Raw genomic sequence first — 19,675 nt, 5'->3', positions numbered from 1 at the left:
GTGGAATTAGCTCACCTGTGCTACCATAGATATATACATATTAAACAACCAAAGTGAGATTTTATCTGTGCAGTCAACAGAGAGGAGCTTACTTCATTCTTTCATATTCCAGTGATGTTGTAAATATTCTAGTTTCTCCAATAAGGATGTCACAGAAAGGCCGGCAGCCATTTCTCTGCTTGTTGAAACAGGGCACTGGGCTAAGAAGGACTGATTTGATGGTTATAGGCTTGCAGTGGGGCTGGACAGGTTTGTCTGCTATTAGTTCACAAATATATCCTAAATATCTGCAATGAAAAACAGAATTCATAAAAATCTACATGTATTACTGGCCATGTTCTTTGGCTCTTCAGGGTTAGACTTGGTTGATTATCATAATGAAGATTTTCAACAGTATATCCTATAGTCAAGAAAATTTAATTTTTAAGGCATGCTTGCAAACATTAATGTCAAAAGAGCAAATCCAGTGCAAAATCATGAATTAATCAAGGAAGAAAACAAATAAAAATATAGATTTGATACATTTGACTTAAAAACTACAGAAGCAAGCTCTCCCTGCCTCTAAGAGAATGAGTACTTAATATACAAAAGTGGCAAAAAAAAATTCTGCTTCATTTTGCTGCTGATTTTCTGGAAACCATCCTTTCTAACTATTCCTATTTTCAGCTACCCATCAACCAGCTGGGTGGCAAGTGGCCCAGAAGAGCACAGGTCCCAAAATAAATTGGATGTAGTCCATGTTCAGCCTTGCCATAGAATTTAATCAATCTTCCCAATGCTATTGTCCCTACTCCACCCCATGTATGTTGTAGTATAACTTCTATCATGAATCCCACTTGGAAAGATAGAACCAGGCTGAGGAAATCTGATCTAGATGTTTCTGTCCAAATATACATTTTTCTACTTTTGAAAAGGTGATGGCTTCCTGTCTAAAACCAAATATTTATATTCTTTGGGAACAACTGAAGATTGTCCCCACATAATTAGAAGACTCTTACTTTAACAGGACTCTCTCGATATATGTTTGAGAATGCAGCTGTAGAAAACCAGAAGTGTAAAAACCTTCAATAACATTGAATGTTTCACACTATCATTGAAAACCTTTTTAAAACATTTGCTAAGCTTCAGCCACTCAGCCAAATTTGATAAAACTATTCCCATTGACTTGAGTGCAGTTAGGAAGCTGTTAGAAAGCCAGTTTGATATAATTTAAGGCACCAGGCTAGAAACTCAACTGAAAACTGAGTTCTAGTCTTGCATCAGGCACAACGCCAAATGGATGACCTGGCATTAGTCACTCTCTATCTCAGCCCTGGGAAAAGGCAGTGACAAAAAATCTTGACATGAAAACTGCAGGGATTTGGCCAGGTAGTTGTTAGGAGTCAACATTCAAAGAAACAAAAATAAAGGTAACTGTTGGTGTTAAAAAGCAAAAGCAATAGCAATAGCACTTAGACTTATATTCTATTTTACAGTGCTTTACAGGCTCCTCTAAGCAGTTTACAAAATCAGCATATTGCCCACAACAATCTGGGTCCTTATTTTACCCAGCTCGGAAGGATGGAAGGCTGAGTCAACCTTGAGCCTGGTGAAATTCGAACTGCTGAACTGCAGCCAGCAGTCAGCAGAGGTAGCTTCTAGTACTGTATTCTAACTACTGCACCACCACAAAGAAGAATGAGATTGACTAAAATCTGGATCCAGGAACTAAGAGTCGTGGTGGCACAGTGGTTAGAATGCAGCATTGCAGGCTAATTCTGCCAACTGCCAGCAGTTTGATTCTCACCTGCTCAAGGTTGACTCAGCCTTCCACCTTTCCATAGTCAGCAAAATGAGGACCCAGATTATTGGGGGCAATATGCTGAGAGGGCTGTAAAGCACTGTGAAACGGTATATAAATCTATGTGCTTTTGTTATTGCTAAGTGAATTAGTATCCCCTGATATAATATAAATTGCACATGATTTGTCAGTCATAAAACACATTTACTATACCTTCTGTGGGATGGCCAGAGTACTACCCCAGGTCTCTTTGAATTTAGCAATTGAACAGCAGAAGCTGGATTAGAGAAGAGATGACAGAAACAGAACATTGCACTGACCAAGACTGCTGACGCCACACGACCATCCTGTCAGACAAAATGCAAGACCCTCAATCAGGAAAATTTCACCTTTCAAATGAGCCATGTTTTTTTTTGTTTGTTTGTTAAACACACACAAAACCTTATAAACAAGATCTGCTCAATGATGCTTTAAAACTAAAACTAAAACAGAAGCTCCGCAGAAACTCTTTTGAGATGCTTCCCTCTGAAAAAAAATGTTCATAGGATTACACTGATTAAACAGAAACAAACATTTGACTTAGGTCAATTCTAATGCATCAACGGATTTTTTTTTTAAATTTGATTTATATGCCGCCCTTTTCCAGAGACTCAGGGCGGCTTACAATGCGTTAAGCAATAGCCTTCATTCTTTTGTATATTTTATACAAAGTCATCTTATTGCCCCCACAAACTGGGTCCTCATTTCACCTACTTTAGAAAGGATGGAAGGCTGAGTCAACCTTGAGCCTTGGAGAGATTTGAACCAGCAGAAATTGCAGGCAGCTGTGTTAATAACAGGGTGCACTAAACCACTGTACTATCAAGGCTCTTTTTTAAAAAAAAGTGTAAAAAGAAAAAAATACACAAGTGCTTCCTATGCAAAGGAAAGACCATTAGGCACTGACAGTGAAACTTCCTTCTGGTGTGGTATGATGGAAACATCCCACAATGGGTTAAAAACTAGATTGGGATTGTGTGAGATACAGTTATTTTTATACTTGGCACTGTGGCTCAGCTGGAGATAGACTACAACAAAGCAAGTCCATCAAATAGAAGATGAAGAACAAATAGGGTAGAATATTTCTCTCATTTCTTCTAATGTAATCCAGAGGTGCACAGGAAGAAAACAGCATCCTATCTATGGTTCCCAGCTATGCCAGAAGTGAGTCTTCATTGATTAAAGTGTACTTAGAGCGTGTCCGTCACAACAAACCAGAAGCATTCAAATTACAGACAGTAAGTGTCCAGTACTCCGATAATCAGTTTGATAGAGAAAAGCTTCCAGCTGTGGGATGTAGTCAGAGTGATCCAATATCGCTCTTGAGAAGATAATCCTGTAACATTCCTTTCCACGAATCTTCAGAGCAATCTGATAAATAGACAACTTTATGGCCTTCAAATGTTAAAGATTACAACGTTCTTGACTTGCATGCTTCATGGTCAATTGTGAGAGATTATAATGTTGGTAGTTAAAAACTACATTTGGAAGGCATCAGAATGGATATAACTGCTGTAGAATTTAGTAAGTATATAATTTGCATGAAAGCCATAGGCAGAAAAGGCTGAATATGTGGCTTCTTCCCAATAAAGAAAGCAGCAAGTCGAAGAGATTTAGAGTTGTCCCTTACATACTGAGGCAATGCAAATCTTCAGCTGCATTGCTGATATAGAGTTAGGACCAGTGGTGAAATCTAAAATTTGTTACTACCGGTTCTGTGGGCGTGGCTTGGTGGGGGGGGTAATGTGACTGGGTGGGCAAGGCCAATTTTTTTTTTAATTTTAAAACCATTTTTTCTACAACCTCTTCAGCGAAGAGGTTGTTAAAAAATGCTTTCAAAAGGCTCTGATGATCCCAGCTGAGTAGCCTGATCAGCAGAGACATTTTTCTTTTAAATGCCTCTGACGATCAGGCAACTCAGCTTGGATCATCAGAGGCATTTAAAAGAAAAAAACCCTTTTTTTCTTTTAAATGCCTCTGACGATCCAAGCTGAGTTGCCTGATCATCAGAGGCATTTAAAAGAAAAAAAGGGTTTTTTTCTTTTAAATGCCTCTGATGATCCCAACTGAGCCGCGCGATCTTCAGAGGCTTTTTTTTTTACTTTTAAAAGCATTTTTTTTTTGCCAAAGAGGTTGTAGAAAAAATACTTTTAAAAGTAAAAAAAAAAGCCTCTGATGATTGTGCAGCTCAGCTGGGCATGGCGGGGGGCAGGGATTTTTGCTACCAGTTCTCCGAACCACCTGCCTTCATCACTACCAGATCGGGCGATCCGGTTTGAGCCGGGAGCATTTTACCCCTGGTTAGGACAGTAGGACAAAATAAAATAACCAAAGTGACGTGTGAAGAATCTTATAAAATAAATAAAGATCTGTGTGCTCTGTCCTCATCCAATCTCTTGGCCAACCCTGTTGGCTTTCTAGAAGGATGTAAAGACTTCCACTTGACACTAGGGTCAGAAAGTTGTTGGAATTTGGCTGTGTATGTGGTTTGTTTGATGAGTTGACAATATAATTTTTAGTAGTCTCAGTCCAGTTTATTTTTAGTGGATCTGTACAGCTGGTTATTTTATTTCTATTCACCTCCGAGAGTTCCTTAGGTGGATGGGTGGCTAAACAAACCAAACGTTTTAGGGATTTGTAGAGTTCCAGGCAAAATAAAGGTAAAATAAAATTAAGTTCCATAGACCTGTGAAAGGCCATGGCTAGATTTACACATCATACTAAAGCAAGATTATTGTAGTTTGGTTCAAGCATCACACTAAACCACAAACCGCTCTTTACAAGCAATGATAAAGATGGCATTATAGTTTAATATGATATATGAAGTTTGTCATTATTTACCTTTGATATGGAATGATAAATATGGAAGATTGTACCTGTCTTATAGAATAAGCAAGTATGGAATATACAACAATTTATGTGCATTTTTTAAAATAGGGGGATAACATATTTAAATAAATGAAGATGGAATATGATAGACTTGTGCTCACTATCCTGATATAATTCTGGCTAACTTTTATCCATGAGAGTTTACCTTGCGGGAGTAAACTTTTAGTAAGATGTTCTTTAGTGGTTAAATATAGGTTTTGTCATCATTACAGTACTGTATGGTCCATGGTGCTCTTTGAGCCTACCTGTTTTCTGCAAGACCAAGGACTGCACAGTTCCATCCTGAGCTACAAATATTCTCTTCCATCAATTACAGTACTATGCCATGGAGTTTCTATGGGCAATACTGAAGGGAGGAATCAAATCTACCTGCCTATACCCGTCTTAAAGCTAGAACAACAACTTCCCTATACAAATTGAATTAGGTTTTAAGAGCTAGTATCTTATTATTAATGAACTTGCCTGCACCTTAGGATTTATAGCTTCTTTACTATAAAATTCTGTAAAATGGTTTTCTAAAAGGCAGCAAGGTATGATTGCCTGTTCCCCATATTATAATTTCAAGACTGCACAAGTAGTCAAGATTTGAGTGACAAAAAGCTGTTTAATGAAGGGAAATAATGATGAATTTGTCTCTCTTACATGGATCTCTATGAATCATCATTCTGTTGCAGTGTTGCGCCTTTGAAGAAATGGAAGAAAATGTCTTACTTCATTCTTTGTTATTTTAGGACATCAATAACTTATGAATCAGAAAGGTGAAGAAAGGAGTATTTGGAAAAAATTGCTGATTACTAGAAATCTAATAAATTTATTTATGTTATTTATTTATTTATTATTCATATTTCTATGCCACCCACTCTTCGAGGACTCTGGGCAGCTTACACCAAAGACAGTATACTAAATAGCATATTGCCCCCAACAATCTGGGTCCTCATTTTATCCACCTCAGAAGGATGGAAGCCTGAATCAACCTTGAGCCAGTGAGATTTGATCCACTGATCTGCTGAACTAGCAGTCAGCTGAAGTAGCTGCAGTACTGCACCCTAACCACTGCGCCACCTCGGCTCATTGGCAATATTATGAACTAAATTACAAATATATGGACTTTTACTCCAGGTTGACCACCTGAAATTCTATTGATACTGCAGTTGATCTGTAGACTAGCATTCCTATACCACTTGGTGTTGACCAGGTCTCTCCAGTTAATAGTGTCCTTGGGACAGGATGTCTTCATATGGTTTACAAAAAGTCATCAACAGTTGGAACAGCCTTACCTCTGGTGGCAAGTGACCATCTTTGAAGTTACTTGGGGGGAAATCAGGAGAATCCATTAATAGAGGCAACAATGCCAATGTGATGGTGAACTCCATACAAAAATACTTCAGTTCTAGGGTATGTCAGGTGTATCATCTCTGCAACTTGGTGGACTCTGATGGCCAGCTATCAAAATTCTGTTGGTGGAGAAGGGGAGTAACTTGCTTGATATGTCTGTCATGGCTCCCAAATGAACCATTTGCTAATGACATCATCAGCTTTGATCATCTCTAGAAGTAGATGCCATAGTGATAAAGAGGAGATGCTGCTAACAAGCAAATATGAGAAACTGGGAATCTGCAAATAGGAATGGTAGGAATATGACAGAGGAAGAGATATGTATTGTTTTGATTATTTTAATGACCTATATGCACAAATGTGAATTATCAGATACTTGTTTGATGGGCTGGGAATGGACATTAACAACTGGGAAACCTTGACCTCCGATTGTTCAGCTTAGAGGCTAGAGACGCAGCATGGCCTTCTCCAATTCAAAGAGACACTTGTTCGGCAGGCTGAGGCAAAGAGGCAGTCCCGGAACCAGCGAAATCTGGGGGCTGGGCAGGGGACATTATGTATCTGCTCTCAGTGTGGAAGAGATTGCCACTCTCGAATTGGCCTTTTTAGTCACACTAGGTGCTGTTTTAGGACCTCTTTCCAGAGCACGATACCATAGTCTCTTGAGACTGAAGGATGCCAATGAATTGTTTGATGGGCTAACAATCAAGGATGGCTCCCATATTATTCCTCTTTTAGGGATCCCAGAGAAACCTGAATAAAGCATATGGGATCTTACTTAGAGGACTCACTGTTGTTCTATATTTATTATATTTACATCACTTAGGGGTACAGAGGTTGAAGACAACTGAAATTTATTCTTGGTCTTGGCTGGCTCACTAAAAATAATTTCCTATATTCATTGTTGTTGGTGAATAAAGGCCTTCCAGGTATAGAAGGATAGAAAAAATATTGAATCATGGATGAGCAGGACCTGACATGCCAAGTGAAGAACTAAGTGGCACACAATTTTATGAAGCCTATACTCAAAAATCCAAATCCCATGAAAATTCCTTTGCTGTGTTTTAGGGAAGTAAACCATTGTTACCTGATTTGCTTCTCCAGGGCCTAAATTATACCCATAATTTCCTTAATGTTTGGGTAGTCTCAATATTCTGGTCAAGCCATAAAGCCAAAACAACAACAACAACAAAATCATGCTCTACAATGAAGATGGAAGGGAAGTTTGGTTAGCTTGCAAAGTCACCTTAGTTTGGCAGAGAAATGGGATGCCCTCATTCTGACACCCTTTTCTCAGAAAATTCTGATATCATTAAGGTATAAAAGAAGAATCCATGGTGAGCAGATGTGACTTCTAAAATTGTGCCCTCAACCTTCCAATCTGCATGATTGATCGCTGGGAAATTTCAAAAATAATGACAGCAGAAAAGTATTGGTGTATCTGGACATTCTTATTGCTAGTTTAGGACCATGATGGTGAACCTATGGCACAAGTGCCAGAGGTGGCACACAGCGCCCTCTCTGATGGTACACGAGCCATCGCCCAAGTTCAGCTCTGCTGCGCATGCGTCTGGGCCTCCTGCCAGCCAGCTGGTCTTCAGGTCTCTGCCTCACATGTGAGGGAGGCAGGGCACTGTGGTGAGGTTTGTGCACATGCACGGGGCACGGGGCATGTGGGGGGCATGTGTGCATGTGTGGGGGATGTGTGAATGCACAGGGTGGAGCGCACATGTGGGGGCCACACATGAATTGCATTTTGGGGGTTCAGGCGTGCGTGCAAACTTTGGGCACTCAGTCCGGAAAAGATTAGCCATCATCTGGTATAGGAGAACAGCAAATGTCTCTTTTGAAATTTTGTTCAGGAAAGATATTAACAATCAAGGGATTATATAGGGGTGCTGCCATTTAACTAATGCTTTCCTTCATTAATCTTTTTTTTATCATTTTAGCTTTTGTGTTCAGATGTGGTATATCATATTATTTTAAACAACCATCACCAGCACAACTCTTGGTATGTCCTTCCACACTTTCAATATGTTCTCTCTGCCTTAAAAACCTTCTTTCTCATCCTCATTACAGCAAAAACTATCTAAATTAGAAAAATCAAGAACTGGCACAATGCTAACCTGATTGTGCTGCTCAAGTCACTAATTTTTCCTGTTTTACCTAAATTGGAACTGCTGCTGATCCTTTTTAGAAGACACTTTTTACCTGGAGTTTAAAAGCCTGACTTTCTCCATTACATATTATATGAAAGTGCTATATTCTCTGTTACACTGAGTTATTGTATATTGCCCGATAAGTGTGTTCATTGTCTCTGAATTTGGTAAAATCCTCAAAAAAAGGATAAAGTATTTCTTAATGCTATGCTATTACACTAGCTCTTCTTTACTATGGCAAGAAGCTTTACAGTGGACTTAGTTTTTATTTTAATTTTTCTGCTTTTCAAACTCCAGGCAAAGTTTTGTGTGGGCTCCATTAAATCACTTCTCTAAATACTCTACTTTCCCTGTCTTATTGAAATGAATGCCTTAAATGTGTTGAATACTCTACAGACTGCTTAAGATCCCTACCTTAACAATTAGCAAACTGTTAATTGTAACTATTGAACGCTTCAGTGGTAATCTGATTGCTTTCTATGCAATCATTAAGGAATAAATTGAAATAATAAATGTTATTGTTTGGATTTATTTATTTTTTGCTTCCTAAAGACATAAGCCTGTTTAATAACGTCAACGGTCCCACTAGAATTAACACTGTGGGAGACTCAAGACTGTTATAGAATTGCTAGGCGTTTCCTGACCTCAAATTTTTATGTAAGACATAAAAGGAACAATAATATTTAAAGCACTGCTCACGGCTAACGTGCATACATTCTGTGTTGCCCATGCAGCATGTAATGCCATTTTCAGGCCAAAAATAAAGTTATGGAAACATGTTCTAATATAGTGGCACTCCACATGGATATTTTTGACTCAGTGCAAATGCCAGTCCATTTTTTGAAAGAACTTCTATAACACACTGAATTTCCCGAGGAACTAAAAGGTCTGGTACAAAGACTCTCCATGCAACTGAGTAGGTGGTAAATACTTTAAGCAGCCTTTGCTTTAGCTTTGATGTGTTCAGAAATATAACAAGCATTAAAATATTGACAGTCTGCATTTTTTCTATATATGCAAATGAAATGACAACTTTGGAAATCCATTCCTAACGTTCTTAGAGAAGAATCAAAAAAAGGATTAGGATGGACAGTTGTTCCTCCAGTAATATCTATAAAGTTTCCAGGAACAGCCACATAAAACTCCCCAAAGATAAATTGTCAGACTCCAACAGTAACAGACTCCAACACGAGTCATATTATGGGATATTGCATTGGGGTAGTGCCTTTGATACAATGCATTTAAGATATCTATTTTCCTCTGCAACATTTGCAATAAGATCTATTGCTGATGCTGACATAGCACTTTCACCTTTCCTGAAATTAATAAGGAACATTCCAGAAGAAAGCAGTGACGAAAAACCAGTATCATGAGTTTTATGACATAATTGGCAAGATGTTGGAAATGATACCAAGTTTTCCAGTTACCATCCTGAAAGTACTATTGACATACTTCTAAATTCTCTAAGAACACAACCCTATAAACTAAACAATCCATTTGTAAAAAAGAATCATTTATTATTCACATAGTTATAAAAACCATATGCTGCAAAACCATTATAGGGACTACATCTCCCCTTTTTAAAAAGGATTTCTTCCAAATGTCTTGTTTTATTTACTGCATATGAAAATTGATGAATTTTTATTAGAAACAAATTTGGATCAAATACAAAAAACTGCAGGAATTAAATTACAGGAACAAGATATTCCATGTCTTCTACTTTTTCATCAGTAAAGCTATAAATATCTAGCTAAGAGAAAACCCAAAAGCATTACAGGCTCTTATCAAATTTGACAAAGAAATATCTCAAAATGTTGCATTGTCTGTCCAGTTTAGCATTGCCCTCCTCATATTGTTGCCACAAGTCAATTTTCAGGGTTTTTTAGTTCTTCTTTGTATTGTTATTGAACATCAATTGTTTTTCAACAACCAGCAATCTTTACTCATTAAAAGGACATTAGTTTATGTCACACTTTATATTTCAAAATATTTTTTTCTATATAGATCTACATACAAATGGTTACTTACTGCTTGACTTACCATACAGTGAATGACACAAACATTTTTTGGATTCTGCTGCAACCAGTTATGCATATTCTTACAAACAGCATAGAGATTGTGGAGATTTGGTGCTTGTCTAATTGGCCAACTACATTCAGATACCTAAAGAAGCACAGAATGAAAACAGGTCAGAACCAGTAGTAACAATCAGCTGAATTTGCACAGCATAAGAGAAAGCTAGAAAGAGATCAGGTAGCTTTCAGTTTGGCATATTTTAAGACCCAAGTATGTTCTACAAATCAAATCATCACATAGTATGATTTGTTTAGGCATGATCAGGCTCATCTGCAGGGATGATTAAACTCCTGACCTTCAAAAAGCAATAAAAGGCCTATGGCTTCACACATATGTAAAACAGGATAAGGTGTTGGCTGTAACACTTTGGTTTCACCTACTATTTTGAAACAAATAATTGTCCCTGCTGTTAGACCTAACCACAGCACATTATGTGAACTCAGAAATTTAGCAAAAAGACCCAGAGGTTGGGAAAGATTGAAGCAGGGGTGAAATCCAGCAGGTTCTGACAGGTTCTGCAGAACCGGTAGCGGAAATTTTGAGTAGTTCAGAGAACCGGCAAATACCACCTCTGGCTGGCCCCAGAGTGGGGTGGGAATGGAGATTTTGCAGTATACTTCCCCTGCCACACCCACCAAGCCATGTCCACCAAGCCACACCACGCCCACCAAGCCACGCCCACAGAACCGGTAGTAAAAAAATTTGGATTTCACTACTGGATTGATGGCAAAAGGATAAGGAGACAACAGAGGATGAAATGGTTAGATAGCATCAGCGACACTATGAACATGAGTTTGGGCAAACTCTGGGAGGCTTCCAAATCTTAGCTTGCTGTCAGATTTAACAGTAACAGAGTTGGAAGGGACCTTGGAGGTCATCTAGTCCAACCCCCTGCTCACATAGGAGACCTGTACTAGGGATTTGAATCACCAAACTGCCGACTTTTCTGATCGACAGTGGAAGATAGGGGAGCTTGGCATGCTAAGGTCCATGGGGTCTGAAAAGTTGGACATGACATAGCAACTGAACAAAAACCAAGCCAGTGACGTCAAGAGGAACAGGCAACGCATGGATTTCATACTATAATCCATTTAATGACAATATGAAGAAAATGGGTTATTAATTAAAAACCCATCATTTAGAAAGAGGTCTGTTAAAATGATAATACAAAAATTTTAAAATGCTGTTATCAGTCTCAACTTTACCAACTTTCCATCTGCTAATTAATCCTTCAAGGTGTTTGTTTTATTAGGTTTTTTTTTTTTTAAATTATGTGCTTATACATTGTGGAAAGAAAGAAAACTTCCTTATTTATGTGAAGATCCAGAGTATAGCAATTCTTTAGTACAATGATTTTCTTCCATGAGTTGGAGAAAAATGGACAAGCCCCCTTCCTCCCCACCCAAAAAGATTTCTTCTGAGCATTTATGTCTCTAGATGGCTATTGATTATACAATCTGGCCTCTCCACAGGAATACCTTACATAGGAAACAATCCAACCTGCAAGATTCTGTTACTATAGCCAATATAATCAGTTGTTTTAGAATTCCTTGGAGTTAACCTGCAGAACTGATTCATGTGTGCATGTTTTGCATGCATACCTTTGATTCCTGATTTTTGGTGGTTTACTGGAGTTGTCCTTGCAGTTTTCTTGGCAATATATTTCAGAAATAGTTTGCCCTTGCCTGCTTCCTCCGGTTAGGAAAGAGGGATTGGCTTATGATCTCTCAGGTGACTTTTGTGCTTAAGCCAGAATTCAGTCTCCAGTTTCCAGACTGGTGCCTTAGCTACTGGCTCAGAATTGAGATTAGCTCCTTATATTTAACCATTCTGGGAAATAAATTAATTTTTACTGTGAATTTGAAATTGGTGGTAGTAACATTCTTTTATTATTACTACCCTGATCTTTTTTTTTAACTTTTTAACTTCTGCTATACAGTGTCTTAATAAATATTGATCCAAAGATGGATGAAATTGATGGAATTTAGAGACTGCCCCAGTCTGTCTTGATTCTGATCATTAATATGACATTTCTTTCTTTTCGAAGGCAGATTGACATGGTACCAGCTACATATTACTTTAATATCCCAACCTTACCATGGTCTTTGTCACATCACTGCATCAGCAAAACTTACCCTATTATGAAACCGTGCAGTACGATAAGACTTTGGTGACAAGTTGAAAACTGTGTAATGATCAGGATGCCTTGAATCAAGAAATGTCCGCACATCGTCAATATGATTCCTAAATCCCAGTTCGACTCCTTCACCCGGAAATGACATCACTATCAAGAAATGGGGGGGGGACGACAAACATATATTCTGAAGTGAAACCCAAATAAAATAGGCAATGAGAAGTTGGAGGTTGCTGCATTGCTCTATTACTCAAATAATTGATCACTTACCAATAATTCTTGAGGTAATATAAGAAATATCTAGTTCTCCCTTGGCATAGCTATAAAAGGAAACAGAAGAGAACAACAAAGTAAATTCTGGTTAATGCATAAATATATAACTGTCTGATAAAAATATCAAGCATGCACTTGTAGTATCACCTTTTTTTTTTTTTACATTCAGTGGATATTTTAGGGACCAATCACCTTTCCCACACTTATTACAAACATTGAGACTAAACACAATAATATTTACCTAATAAATATTATTTATTTACCTAATAAAAAATCTCCAGTTATAAGGAGAAAAAGAAAAACCAAATAAAGTAGAATTCTATATTCATTAAAGTGTTCATGGCCTATTCCATTCCACTCTACTCTACTCCACTCTATTCCATTTGCTACATATTGAAAATCTATGCTAGAAGAACTCATTATTTCTGTTAAATTCCACACTTTTCCAGTCAGGTTTTAAGCCAAATTTTAATAGAGCAGCATTGGTTGTGCTTGTTGATGACCTATGGCATCCCTCCTTGTGTTCCTTGATCTTTCAAGAGTTTTTGATACGATCTCCTATGGTACTCTTGTGTTCCAGAAGTTGGGAGTGGGGAGGATCACTTTGTTACAATGGTTCACATCCTTTCTTAGTGGTTTGTTCAGGTCAATATTAGAAGAGAGACAGGGCCCACATTTCTTCATTTGTGCAGTGCCTCAGAGTTCAGAGGTCCTATTTATGACTGATATGAAACTGCTAGGTAAGGTCACTCATCAGTTCACAGTTCAGTATAAGGAGTCTGCGAATGATCCCAAAGGTACATCTCAACTCCAAGTTGTGCATGTGATGCTGTCAATGTTCTGGCCCATTGTCTAGAAGCTGTTTGCATAGGAAAGGGGACGAACAGACTTTGCCTCAATCCTGACAAGATTGTGTTGAAGACTTTTGATCTTGGATGAAGTTGCACTTTCCTGTTCAAGATTAATATGTAACTTGAAGGTCCTCCCAGACCTGCAGCTACTGCTCAAAGAGTAGGTGGCAACTATGGCCAGGTGGGCCTTTGCACAGGTTTATCTTGAGCACCAGTTGTGCCCTTTCTTCACCTGGCAGGCCCATCATCTACCCGGTTAGATTATTGCAATGCACTCTAATGAGGCTGTCCATGAAGATGCCCTCCAAAAGCTACAGCTGGTTCAAAATGCGGCACCCAAGCAATAATGGCCACTTCTCATTATGTTCCATGGCTTCCAACACTATTCTAGATGTTGGTCATTACCAATTCATACCATAAGGCTCGGTTATTTGAGACATCACCTGTCTCCAGTTGTTTCTGCCCATCCGTGGCATTCAGGCAGGGCAGGTACATTTTAGGTCATCTCAATTAAAAGCTGTCATCTTGTGGACCAAGAAAAGATGCCTTCTCTATCGCTGCCTCTATCTTATGGTACAACATTCCCCCCCAGAGACAGAAAGCTCCTGTTCCCTATGACATTTAGAAGTACCTTAAGATCTGGATCTCTTCCCAGGCATGTCATTAGAGTGTCTGTGGAATCCCTGTTGATTTTTATTTTTTTAAAAAGTTGAGATTTGCTTCTTTTAGTCAGGGCAGTCCTGTCACTTCAGTTCTGTTCTTTAACTTAATATATCAGATATGTTGTAAGTTAACCACCCAATTCAATTTTTGGAATAGGATGGCCTTAACAAATCAAATCAAATAAATGAATAAATAAATAAAGAGAGGGAGAAGTCACTCTCCAATCTAGTGATCAATAAAAACGTTGGGGTTACTATATTTTTTTCGTAGGTTTTATGTGTATTTCTCTTTAGCCAGGTTCTACCTACGTAAACCAAGATATTATGCAGCCCTAGTTCAGTGAAATCACAATTCACTAGTTTCTGGGCTTTTTTTTTTTTTCTTCTGGCAGCCAGCAGACCCTTTGCTGCCCATTGGGAGATTAAGATAGATCTATTTTGGCCTTATAGGAAATCTGGGGTCTTACTGAGGCCCCCATATTGGGGAGAACTCAAAATAATTTGTTAAGGAGGATGCTGGGGGTAAACAACTCCACTTCGGCAGCAGCCGTCAGAGCTGAATTGGGACATTTTTCACTGTACACCTACATAATCATTAGGGCGATAGCCTACTGGCTAAAAATGACTCAGATGGAAGCCAGCAGACTTCCCAAAATCTGCCTAGAGGAACAGCAGATTTCAAATCCCCAAAGGTATTCCTGGCTAACTCAGCTGGCAGAAATATTGAATCGATATGGTATAGGGTTCCCGTTGTGCGACACACTGAAGCAAGTTAAACAACGGATTAAAGATATACATGGGCAAATGGACATGGCAACTCTTTCAACTAATCATTCCCTTAAGCTTCTGACAGCAGTTAAAACAACTTTCACCCTGGAAAAATATTTACACCTAGAAATGCCATCAGTGGAGAGAGAACTATTTGTCAAGTTTAGATTTGAACTTTTAGATACCAACGTTAAATTCGGCCGTTACCGGAAAATCCTGTATGACGAATGAACATGTATATGTGGGGCAAATGTCGTGGAGGATACGGCGCATATAATATTTGAATGTAGGCTGTATGAGGAAGTAAGAAAACAATATCTGTCCCCAATTATAAATAAATTTGCCCACTGGAATGTAAGGCATAAATTAACATTTCTATTGAAGGCAGACTCTCCTCCCCTGGTAAGAGCTATCACTTGCTACCTTAAAAGGATGACAGCAATACGAGCCAGTTATATTGAAAAGAATTTCATTGATTGTAAGAAAGATGAGCTGAGTTAGAGAGGAGCTATCCTATTTGGGTTATCTAGTTTTGGAAATTTAGTTATTGAACTTCGATATTGTTAAATTTTAATGCCATATATCATATATTTTTACACTGTTATTTCTGTAACTGTTTGTTTTATCTTTCTCTTTTTCTTTTTTTTTTTTTGAAAAGGCCTTTGGGCTATTCAATAAAATACTATATATATATTTCAGCCTTATAAGGCCTCATCAGTTAACCACACCCTCATCTCATGTATCCTCCCTGTAAAGGTACAATATTTGTTTTTCTTTCTTTTTCGTAGGTTTTATGCGTATTTCTATTTAGCCAGGTTCTACCTACATAAACCAAGATATTATGCAGCCCTAATTCAGTGAAATCACAATTCACTAGTTTCTGGGCTTTTTTTGTTCTTCTGGAAGCCAGCAGACCCTTTGCTGCCCATTGGGAGACTAAGATAGATCTATTTCAGCCTTATAAGGCCTCATCAGTTGTGATTTCACTGAACTAGGGCTGCATAATATCTTGGTTTACATAGGTAGAACCTGGCTAAAGAGAAATACACATAAAACCTACGAAAAAGAAAGAAAAACAAATATTGTACCTTTACAGGGAGGATACATGAGATGAGGGTGTGGCTAACTGATGAGGCCTTATAAGGCCGACATAGATCTAACTTAGTCTCCCAATGGGCAGCAAAGGGTCTGCTGGCTGCCAGAAGAAAAGAAAAAAAGCCCAGAAACTAGTGAATTGTGATTTCACTGAACTAGGGCTGCATAATATCTTGGTTTACGTAGGTAGAACCTGGCTAAAGAGAAATACATACATACATACATACATACATACATACATACATACATTCCAAAATTTTCCCCTACCGTTCTGTGGGCGTGGTTTGGTGGGTGTGGCAGGGGAAGAATATTGCAAAATCTCCATTCCTACCCCATTCCAGGGGAAGGATACTGCTAAAAGTCCATTCCCTCTCCTCCTGGGAGAAGGATATTGCAAAATCTCCATTCCCACTCCACTTTGGAGCCAGCCAGAGATGGTATTTGCTGGTTCTCTGAACTACTCAAAATTTCCACTACCAGTTCTCCAAAATCTGTTAGAACCTGCTGGATTTCACCCCTGATATATATATATATATATATATATATATATATATATATATATATATATATATATATATATATATATATATATATACTATATTATGAGTGTGATGGATATGTAATGGAGAAAATCTATGCATAGAGTTGCTAAGAATCATTACTGACTTGATGGCATATAATCAATCAATCAGTGAAGGTAGCAGGTGGTTGTGAGCAGGGAAGAGCTTGTATGATCCCAATCTCCCACTAGAAACAGTGACAGTTGAGGATGGCAACTTGGTTCATAATGCAGCACTAATGATATTTTTGTCCTTGACTGTAAGGATCTTTCTGTCCTGATCCAGCATTCATTTAAGTACATATTCTTATGAAAAATGTCTTATTTCAAAACGGTGTTTCCTTGGGTTCACGGCGGGAGGGGGGGAAACCCCTCACCAATAATGCACACTTAGAGCTGTCAGTCCTTGTTCAAGGTCCTAATCGCATGGGCCTAACATTCCTGAATTAATTGTGCCATGTATTTCAGTGGATTTCGAATATGACAACTTAATTGTGACGGAGTGCAGAGATGGCCTTGACAAAGGTATGCAAAAGTCACTGAGACATGATGAGAAAATAAATGCCAATTCAGTCCTGGGAAAGGAAAGAACTTGAGAAATAGAGAACACTGCAATAGCCTCAAATACTTTGAAGACCCAAAGTAAACCCACATTTTCAGTTCTTTCATAAGTTTAAACAGTCACCGAACAAGGCAGCCAGTTAAGTAACCAAGTAAGACAGTTAAGTTGTCTGTAACCATGTTACCTAAATTTCAGATTCTATCTTTCACTTTAGCTAATTGAGTTTAATTATTAAAATGCTTTTCATTTCACTACTCAATTGCTCAATAACCAAATTTCCCTTTCCACAAGCCTATTAACATCCAGTCATTTTCTATAACAGGGGATCTTAACAGGGACTGTCTTGCTTGCTGAGCACTTCAGATAGGTGTGTTTCAAAGTACCTTGCAACAGATTGCATCACTTTAGTAGAAGTATCTTTTAGAGTGTCTTTCAAGTTATCCTTTAAGTTGCTGAAGAGTCTCCCTGCACCACCTTTCATCATGTCCAATAGTCCTCCCCCATAGCTAGACTCCATGTCAGGAGATGAGGCACCTTGAAAGAAGGAAAAGGAGACCCAATAAGCCAAAGGCATTGCAAAATAACCCCCAAGAAATGAAACCACTGCAGCAAATTTTAGATCAGTTACACGGATGTACTTATTAGAAAGAGATGAGAAAACAGAGACATTAGGAGCAACCAAGGTAACCCATCGTATGACAAAACAGAACACAACAACATTATTGTCCTGTTAAAACAAGATATATTGGCATTGACTATTTCTTGTTTTTCTTTTCCAGTTAGAGCTGAAAAAGATGAAACTGATCCGAGACAGAATAAGCAACAACAGGAAACAGGCACAGCAGGAGTAAGTTTTAGATAAGAACATCTGTCAACAGATTGCATTAGTTTTACAGGACCTGAGAGAGTTCCCAGACAAATGGATACATCTGAATCATAACATCCCAATGTAGAGATTTTTATCCACAGAACCTCACATCTCAAGGAAAATGGAATTTTCTTACTTTTTTTTTTGAAACTGTGATATTTTAAAGTGGCTCTGAATCACAAGCAAATAACTTTGCAAAATGTTCCTACAATAAAAAGAAATCTGATGGAGTGATCTGGAACTGGGGGAGCTTTTGGAATCCCCCTTTGTCATGATCAGATCAAGCCCTGATTGCCAGGGATACCACTCTGCCATCCACTGAAGGGAAGTCACACCCATTAGATTGATCCAATCGGTGATGACTGGGGTGGGGAGATCCTTGTCCCCTACTGTGTAGGATGGCACAGGGATTGGTGTTCTCTGTGCTCCTATTCAACAATTGCATGAGGCCACTGGGTGAAGTCATTTGTTGTCATGGAATGAGGTGTCAGTACACTGATGATATGCAGTTATAGATCTCTGTCCCTAGCAAACTAAATAATACTGTGGATGTTCTACACTGGTACCCGGAGGCTGTAGGAGCCTAAATGGAAAACAACAGGCTTCAACAAGACTGACTGACCTTGGGGCCCACCGGTTCTGAGACTATACCATCTTTGCTCTGGATGGGATTGCACTGTCCCAAACAGACCCTGTGTGAAATCACGCAGTTCTCCTATACTCACAATTCCTGTTCAAGGAGCAGTGGCTACAAGGGCCTTTGTACAATTTTGCATTGTGCAACCATTGTGCCCATTCCTAGTTCAAGGGTCTCTACTCACAGTCACTTATACTACCCTAGTCACCATCTAGTTGATCTACTGTAATGCAATCTACATGTGGGGCTGGCCTTGAAGAGTATCCGGAAGCTTCACTAGTACAGACTGCAATCACATGGGCAGCTAGGTGTGTTTCTAGAAGTCACACTGCTGCTCTACAAGCTGCATTGGTTTCTAGTCTGTTTCTGGGTCCAATTCAAGGAGCTGGTTTTGTTCTTTAAAGCCCAATATGGCATGAGGCCATATTAATTCTGGGAATGTCCTTCCCTGATTCTATCTGTCCATCCCTCTAGATCAGCAGCTTCCAACCTTTTGGACCCCAGGGACTGGTTCTGTAGAGAGAGAACAGGAAGGGGCATTGTTGCGTGTACTGCCTGCTCCAGATGGGGCTTCGCCTGTTTGTGTGGCCTGGTTGCTGGCATGCCACAGACCAGTTCCAGTCCACGGAGTGGGGGTTAGGAATCCCTGCACTAGATCTAGCAAAGAAGGCATGCCGCACCGGTCCCATCAAATCGAGAGCTTTCATTGCTGGATTCCCTACTTTATGGAACATTCTTTCCCTGAAAACCAGTCTGACCTTATCCGGTTTAAATTTTCAGTAGTCCCTCAAGATCTGGTTATGTCATCAAGCCTGAGGACCTTAGGGGACTGGTGAAATATTGAGATGGCTCCAGTGTAATTAACAGCTGCTTTTTGCTATATATAGTACATATATATATAGCTTTTGGCCTTTTATAATTTTAACATTTTTAAACATAACAATGTTAATATTTGTCAGCTTTTAGCTTCGTCGTACACCACTCAGTC

General features: G+C 38.8%; 1 protein-coding gene across 4 annotated transcripts in view; it reads right to left on the bottom strand.

The window, feature by feature from the left end:
* Positions 1–19,675, bottom strand: part of DNAJC6 (DnaJ heat shock protein family (Hsp40) member C6) — a 64,671-nt gene that overhangs the window by 21,224 nt on the left and 23,772 nt on the right. For all 4 annotated transcript variants that reach the window (XM_034433281.3, XM_034433280.3, XM_034433278.3 and 1 more), the window contains 6 exons: positions 17,566–17,716; positions 12,683–12,732; positions 12,414–12,562; positions 10,243–10,365; positions 1,994–2,127; positions 93–287 (listed from right to left, as the gene is read on the bottom strand). In XM_034433281.3, the coding sequence (XP_034289172.1) occupies positions 93–287; positions 1,994–2,127; positions 10,243–10,365; positions 12,414–12,562; positions 12,683–12,732; positions 17,566–17,716 (802 nt within the window). The remainder of the gene's footprint in view (positions 1–92; positions 288–1,993; positions 2,128–10,242; positions 10,366–12,413; positions 12,563–12,682; positions 12,733–17,565; positions 17,717–19,675) is intronic.

Source organism: Pantherophis guttatus, chromosome 3 (genome assembly GCF_059756535.1).
Source record: "Pantherophis guttatus breed Tessera chromosome 3, ASM5975653v1, whole genome shotgun sequence".
Lineage (NCBI taxonomy): Eukaryota > Metazoa > Chordata > Lepidosauria > Squamata > Colubridae > Pantherophis > Pantherophis guttatus.
The sequence above is the reverse complement of the archived record's forward strand: the minus strand, read 5'-3'. Positions and strand labels throughout refer to the sequence as shown.